General features: G+C 43.9%; 1 protein-coding gene across 7 annotated transcripts in view; it reads left to right on the top strand.

Moving 5' to 3' along the window:
* Nucleotides 1-7,500, top strand: part of LOC131351488 (rho GTPase-activating protein 42) — a 123,559-nt gene that overhangs the window by 50,666 nt on the left and 65,393 nt on the right. For all 7 annotated transcript variants that reach the window (XR_009204408.1, XM_058386889.1, XM_058386888.1 and 4 more), the window contains one exon: nt 7,467-7,500. This exon is cut by the window's right edge and continues 38 nt beyond it. Coding sequence is in view for 6 of the 7 variants with exons in the window: in XM_058386889.1 (XP_058242872.1) it covers nt 7,467-7,500 (34 nt within the window). In the remaining variant the exon portion in view is untranslated. The remainder of the gene's footprint in view (nt 1-7,466) is intronic.

Here is a 7,500-nt window from a genome sequence, read left to right as displayed (position 1 = left end):
GTGTTGTGTGCGTGTGTGTGTGTTGTGTTTTGTGTGTTGTGTGTGTTGTGTTTTGTGTGTGTGTGTGTTGTTTTGTGTGTGTGTGGTGTGTGTGTGTTGTTTTGTGTGTGTGTGGTGTGTGTGTGTTGTGTTTTGTGTGTGTTGTGTTGTGTGTGTGTGTTTTGTGTGTTGTGTTTTGTGTGTGTGTTTTTTGTGTGTGTGTTGTGTGTGTGTGTGTTTTGTGTGTGTTCATTGTGTGTGTGTTGTGTTTTGTGTGTTGTGTTGTGTGTGTTGTGTTTTGTGTGTGTGTTTTGTGTGTGTGTTGTGTGTGTGTTGTTTTGTGTGTGTTTTGTGTGTGTGTTGTGTGTGTGTTGTGTGTTGTGTGTGTGTGTTTTGTGTGTGTGTGTTGTGTGTGTGTTTTGTGTGTTGTGTGTGTGTGTTTTGTGTGTGTGTGTTTGTGAGTGTGTTTTGTGTGTTGTGTGTGTGTTGTGTTTTTTGTGTGTGTTTTGTGTGGGTGTGTTGTGTTTTGTGTGTGTCGTGTGTGTGTTTTGTGTGTGTATGTGTGTGTGTTGTGTGTTGTGTTGTGTGTATGTGTGTGTTTGTGTGTGTGATGTGTGTGTTGTGTGTGTGTGTGTGTTGTGTGTGTGTGTTTTTTGTGTGTTGTGTTTTGTGTGTGTGTCTTTTGTGTGTGTGTGTTGTGTTTTGTCTGTTGTGTGTGTGTTTTGTGTTTTGTGTGTGTGTGTGTGGTGTGTGTGTTGTGTTTTGTGTCTTGTGTGTGTGTTTTGTGTGTTGTGTTGTGTGTGTGTGTTTTGTGTGTTGTGTTTTGTGTGTGTGTTTTGTGTGTGTGTGTTGTGTTTTGTGTGTGTTGTGTGTGTTTTGTGTGTGTGTTGTGTGTTGTGTTGTGTGTATGTGTGTGTTTTTTGTGTGTGTTTTGTGTGTGGTGTGTGTATGTGTGTGTTGTGTGTGTGTGTGATGTGTGTGTTGTGTGTGTGTGTGTGTGTGATGTGTGTGTGTGTGTGTGTGTGATGTTGTGTGTGTGTGTTGTGTGTATGTGTCTGTTGTGTGTGTGTGTGTTTTGTGTGTGTTGTGTTTTGTGTATGTTTTGTGTGTGTTGTGTGTGTGTTGTGTGTGTGTTTTGTGTGTGTGTTGTGTGTGTGTTGTGTGTGTGTTGTGTGTGTGTGTGTTGTTTTGTGTTTGTGTGTGTTGTGTGTGTTGTGTGTGTGTTGTGCTTTGTGTGTGTTGTGTGTGTGTGTTTTGTGTGTGTGCTTTGTGTGTGTTGTGTGTGTGTTGTGTTTTGTGTGTGTTGTGTGTGTGTGTCTTTTGTGTGTGTGTGTGTGTGTGTGTTTTGTGTGTGTTGTGTGTGTGTGTTGTGTGTGTGTTTTGTGTGTTTTGTGTGTGTTGTGTTTTGTGTGTGTGGTGTGTGTTGTGTGTTGTGTTTTGTGTGTTGTATTGTGTTGTGTGTGTGTTTTGTGTGTTGTGTGTGTGTGTGTTGTGTCTTGTGTTGTGTGTATGTGTGTGTTTGTGTGTGTTTGTTGTGTGTGTGTGTGATGTGTGTGTTGTGTGTGTGTAATGTGTGTGTTGTGTGTGTGTTGTGTGTGTGTGTGTTGTGTGTATGTGTCTGTTGTGTGTGTGTGTGTGTGATGTGTTTGTGTGTGTGTGTGTGTGATGTCTGTGTGATGTGTGTGTGTGTGTGTTGTGTGTATGTGTCTGTTGTGTGTGTGTGTGTGTGTGATGTGTGTGTTGTGTGTGTTGTTGTGTGTGTGTGTGTGATGTGTGTGTTGTGTGTGTGTGTGTGTGTGATGTGTGTGTAATGTGTGTGTGTGTTGTGTGTGTGTTGTGTTTTGTGTTTGTTTATTAATTTTATGATAAACTCCCCTCTAATCTTCACTCTGTACAGAATTTTATATTTTATTCAGAAAAAAACTAAACTAACAAACTGCTGATGAATTTAAAAGAAAACTGCAGTGTGATTTATTTATTTAGTTTATTTTTAAAACATGAATTATATTTCTGTCTTTATCAGGATTTCTGTAAAGCGGCTTCATGTCTCATGTTACATCAATCTGTTCACTCTTCAGGTTAGTGGTGTAGCGTGTTGTTAGTTGTGGTGTAGCGTGTTGTTAGTGATGGTGTAGCGTGTTGTTAGTGATGGTGTAGCGTGTTGTTAGTTGTGGTGTAGCGTGTTGTTAGTTGTGGTGTAGCGTGTTGTTAGTTGTGGTGTAGCGTGTTGTTAGTGATGGTGTAGCGTGTTGTTAGTTGTGGTGTAGCGTGTTGTTAGTTGTGGTGTAGCGTGTTGTTAGTGATGGTGTAGCGTGTTGTTAGTTGTGGTGTAGCGTGTTGTTAGTTGTGGTGTAGCGTGTTGTTAGTGATGGTGTAGCGTGTTGTTAGTTGTGGTGTAGCGTGTTGTTAGTTGTGGTGTAGCGTGTTGTTAGTGATGGTGTAGCGTGTTGTTAGTTGTGGTGTAGCGTGTTGTTAGTGATGGTGTAGCGTGTTGTTAGTTGTGGTGTAGCGTGTTGTTAGTGATGGTGTAGCGTGTTGTTAGTGATGGTGTAGCGTGTTGTTAGTTGTGGTGTAGCGTGTTGTTAGTTGTGGTGTAGCGTGTTGTTAGTGATGGTGTAGCGTGTTGTTAGTTGTGGTGTAGCGTGTTGTTAGTGATGGTGTAGCGTGTTGTTAGTTGTGGTGTAGCGTGTTGTTAGTGATGGTGTAGCGTGTTGTTAGTGATGGTGTAGCGTGTTGTTAGTTGTGGTGTAGCGTGTTGTTAGTGATGGTGTAGCGTGTTGTTAGTTGTGGTGTAGCGTGTTGTTAGTTGTGGTGTAGCGTGTTGTTAGTGATGGTGTAGCGTGTTGTTAGTTGTGGTGTAGCGTGTTGTTAGTTGTGGTGTAGCGTGTTGTTAGTGATGGTGTAGCGTGTTGTTAGTTGTGGTGTAGCGTGTTAGTGATGGTGTAGCGTGTTGTTAGTTGTGGTGTAGCGTGTTGTTAGTGATGGTGTAGCGTGTTGTTAGTGATGGAGTAGCGTGTTGTTAGTTGTGGTGTAGCGTGTTGTTAGTTGTGGTGTAGCGTGTTAGTTGTGGTGTAGCGTGTTGTTAGTTGTGGTGTAGCGTGTTGTTAGTTGTGGTGTAGCGTGTTGTTAGTTGTGGTGTAGCGTGTTGTTAGTTGTGGTGTAGCGTGTTGTTAGTTGTGGTGTAGCGTGTTAGTTGTGGTGTAGCGTGTTGTTAGTTGTGGTGTAGCGTGTTGTTAGTTGTGGTGTAGCGTGTTAGTTGTGGTGTAGCGTGTTGTTAGTGATGGTGTAGCGTGTTGTTAGTGATGGTGTAGCGGGTTGTTAGTTGTGGTGTAGCGGGTTGTTAGTTGTGGTGTAGCGTGTTGTTAGTTGTGGTGTAGCGTGTTGTTAGTTGTGGTGTAGCGTGTTAGTTGTGGTGTAGCGTGTTGTTAGTTGTGGTGTAGCGTGTTGTTAGTTGTGGTGTAGCGTGTTGTTAGTTGTGGTGTAGCGTGTTAGTTGTGGTGTAGCGTGTTGTTAGTTGTGGTGTAGCGTGTTGTTAGTTGTGGTGTAGGGTGTTGTTAGTTGTGGTGTAGCGTGTTGTTAGTTGTGGTGTAGCGTGTTGTTAGTTGTGGTGTAGCGTGTTGTTAGTTGTGGTGTAGCGTGTTGTTAGTTGTGGTGTAGCGTGTTAGTTGTGGTGTAGCGTGTTGTTAGTTGTGGTGTAGCGTGTTGTTAGTTGTGGTGTAGTGTGTTAGTTGTGGTGTAGCGTGTTGTTAGTGATGGTGTAGCGTGTTGTTAGTGATGGTGTAGCGTGTTGTTAGTGATGGTGTAGCGGGTTGTTAGTTGTGGTGTAGCGGGTTGTTAGTTGTGGTGTAGCGTGTTGTTAGTGATGGTGTAGCGGGTTGTTAGTTGTGGTGTAGCGTGTTGTTAGTTGTGGTGTAGCGTGTTGTTAGTTGTGGTGTAGCGTGTTAGTTGTGGTGTAGCGTGTTGTTAGTTGTGGTGTAGCGTGTTGTTAGTTGTGGTGTAGCGTGTTGTTATTGATGGTGTAGCGGGTTGTTAGTTGTGGTGTAGCGTGTTGTTAGTTGTGGTGTAGCGTGTTGTTAGTGATGGTGTAGCGTGTTGTTAGTTGTGGTGTAGCGTGTTAGTGATGGTGTAGTGTGTTAGTGATGGTGTAGCGTGTTGTTAGTTGTGGTGTAGCGTGTTGTTAGTGATGGTGTAGCGTGTTGTTAGTTGTGGTGTAGCGTGTTGTTAGTGATGGTGTAGCGTGTTGTTAGTGATGGAGTAGCGTGTTGTTAGTTGTGGTGTAGCGTGTTGTTAGTTGTGGTGTAGCGTGTTGTTAGTTGTGGTGTAGCGTGTTGTTAGTTGTGGTGGTGTGTGTTAGTTGTGGTGTAGCGTGTTGTTAGTGATGGTGTAGCGTGTTGTTAGTGATGGTGTAGCGTGTTGTTAGTGATGGTGTAGCGTGTTGTTAGTGATGGAGTAGCGTGTTGTTAGTTGTGGTGTAGCGTGTTGTTAGTTGTGGTGTAGCGTGTTGTTAGTTGTGGTGTAGCGTGTTAGTTGTGGTGTAGCGTGTTGTTAGTTGTGGTGTAGCGTGTTGTTAGTTGTGGTGTAGCGTGTTGTTAGTTGTGGTGTAGCGTGTTGTTAGTTGTGGTGTAGCGTGTTGTTAGTTGTGGTGTAGCGTGTTAGTTGTGGTGTAGCGTGTTGTTAGTGATGGTGTAGCGTGTTGTTAGTGATGGTGTAGCGTGTTGTTAGTGATGGTGTAGCGGGTTGTTAGTGATGGTGTAGCGGGTTGTTAGTTGTGGTGTAGCGTGTTGTTAGTGATGGTGTAGCGGGTTGTTAGTTGTGGTGTAGCGTGTTGTTAGTTGTGGTGTAGCGTGTTGTTAGTTGTGGTGTAGCGTGTTGTTAGTTGTGGTGTAGCGTGTTAGTTGTGGTGTAGCGTGTTGTTAGTTGTGGTGTAGCGTGTTGTTAGTTGTGGTGTAGCGTGTTGTTAGTTGTGGTGTAGCGTGTTGTTAGTGATGGTGTAGCGGGTTGTTAGTTGTGGTGTAGCGTGTTGTTAGTGATGGTGTAGCGTGTTGTTAGTGATGGTGTAGCGTGTTGTTAGTTGTGGTGTAGCGTGTTGTTATTTGTGGTGTAGCGTGTTGTTAGTGATGGTGTAGCGTGTTGTTAGTGATGGTGTAGCGTGTTGTTAGTTGTGGTGTAGCGTGTTGTTAGTGATGGAGTAGCGTGTTGTTAGTGATGGTGTAGCGTGTTGTTAGTGATGGTGTAGCGTGTTGTTAGTGATGGTGTAGCGTGTTGTTAGTTGTGGTGTAGCGTGTTGTTAGTGATGGTGTAGCGTGTTGTTAGTGATGGTGTAGCGTGTTGTTAGTTGTGGTGTAGCGTGTTGTTAGTGATGGAGTAGCGTGTTGTTAGTGATGGTGTAGCGTGTTGTTAGTGATGGTGTAGCGTGTTAGTGATGGTGTAGCGTGTTGTTAGTTGTGGTGTAGCGTGTTATTAGTGATGGTGTAGCGTGTTGTTAGTTGTGGTGTAGCGTGTTGTTAGTGATGGAGTAGCGTGTTGTTAGTTGTGGTGTAGCGTGTTAGTTGTGGTGTAGCGTGTTGTTAGTGATGGTGTAGCGTGTTAGTGATGGTGTAGCGTGTTGTTAGTGATGGTGTAGCGTGTTGTTAGTGATGGTGTAGCGTGTTGTTAGTTGTGGTGTAGCGTGTTGTTAGTTGTGGTGTAGCGTGTTGTTAGTTGTGGTGTAGCGTGTTGTTAGTTGTGGTGTAGCATGTTAGTTGTGGTGTAGCGTGTTAGTTGTGGTGTAGCGTGTTGTTAGTGATGGTGTAGCGGGTTGTTAGTTGTGGTGTAGCGTGTTGTTAGTGATGGTGTAGCGGGTTGTTAGTTGTGGTGTAGCGTATTAGTTGTGGTGTAGCGTGTTGTTAGTGATGGTGTAGCGTGTTGTTAGTTGTGGTGTAGCGTGTTGTTAGTGATGGTGTAGCGGTTTGTTAGTTGTGGTGTAGCGTGTTGTTAGTGATGGTGTAGCGTGTTGTTAGTTGTGGTGTAGCGTGTTGTTAGTTGTGGTGTAGCGTGTTGTTAGTGATGGTGTAGCGTGTTGTTAGTGATGGTGTAGCGTGTTGTTAGTTGTGGTGTAGCGTGTTGTTAGTGATGGTGTAGCGTGTTGTTAGTTGTGGTGTAGCGTGTTGTTAGTGATGGTGTAGCGTGTTGTTAGTGATGGTGTAGCGGGTTGTTAGTTGTGGTGTAGCGTGTTAGTTGTGGTGTAGCGTGTTGTTACTGATGGTGTAGCGTGTTGTTAGTTGTGGTGTAGTGTGTTGTTAGTGATGGTGTAGCGGGTTGTTAGTTGTGGTGTAGCGTGTTGTTAGTTGTGGTGTAGCGTGTTGTTAGTGATGGTGTAGCGGGTTGTTAGTTGTGGTGTAGCGTGTTGTTAGTTGTGGTGTAGCGTGTTGTTAGTGATGGTGTAGCGGGTTGTTAGTGATGGTGTAGCGGGTTGTTAGTTGTGGTGTAGCGTGTTGTTAGTTGTGGTGTAGCGTGTTGTTAGTGATGGTGTAGCGGGTTGTTAGTTGTGGTGTAGCGTGTTGTTAGTTGTGGTGTAGCGTGTTGTTAGTGATGGTGTAGCGGGTTGTTAGTGATGGTGTAGCAGGTTGTTAGTTGTGGTGTAGTGTGTTGTTAGTTGTGGTGTCCTGCTGTAGCGCCCCCTCACTGTGAGCAGCAGAACTGCAGCGTGTGGACGTGTCATATCAGCTCCTGACATTTAATGTTTGATGAATAATGTACGAGTTTTGTGTAGAGTGTGTAATGAATAATGTATGTGTGTGATGTCAGCCTCATCTGTAGGTCACATGATTCTCCTGGACATGTCCAGTTTACACTGTTCTCATTTTAAAGCTTTATCTGATTGGTGATTATTTATGTGGTGTGTTAGTGGACAGGCTGCTGGCTGATTAGGTAATAGAAATGTAATTGCACATTTATATTAAAATCAAGGCAATGGGAAATCTTTTTCTCAGAGGGACTATATACATCTGTGTGTGTGTGTGTGTGCGTGTGTTCTGAGTGTTTATTTATTTCCTCCTCATCCTCCTCCTATGTTGAAGATGATGATGATGATGATGATGAGCAGGTCAGAGCTGTGTGTTTAAAACGAGCTGAAGCTCAGTGTCATTTCCTGAGACTCGTATATCTCTCAGCCTGGCTACGTTTTACGGGCCATATATAAAACACGCCTCCATTTTCTCATTACTCTTTATTGTTCAGTTTCATGACTTCAGAGTCGCTGCACACTTTCTCCTCAGCAGAGCATCTCCGTCTTCTGCTCCTCGCCTCATATTAAGTGAATATTGCTGATTGAAGCTGGATGTTTAACGTGACTGGTGTGAGAAATCGAACCCGAGGCCGCGGGGCTGTGATGAAATATGGAGTCTGGCTACAGATTTGTTCACTTATAGTGTGTGTGTGTGTGTGTGTGTGTGTGTGTTAAAGCACTCAGCTCTCTGTTAAGATTAAACTTTTATGATTATGTTTAGATCCAGAACGCTGACGACGTGCTCATCACACCTT

Source organism: Hemibagrus wyckioides, linkage group LG04 (genome assembly GCF_019097595.1).
Source record: "Hemibagrus wyckioides isolate EC202008001 linkage group LG04, SWU_Hwy_1.0, whole genome shotgun sequence".
Classification (NCBI taxonomy): domain Eukaryota; kingdom Metazoa; phylum Chordata; class Actinopteri; order Siluriformes; family Bagridae; genus Hemibagrus; species Hemibagrus wyckioides.
Note: the sequence above shows the minus strand (reverse complement) of the source record. Positions and strands in the feature narration are given on the sequence as shown.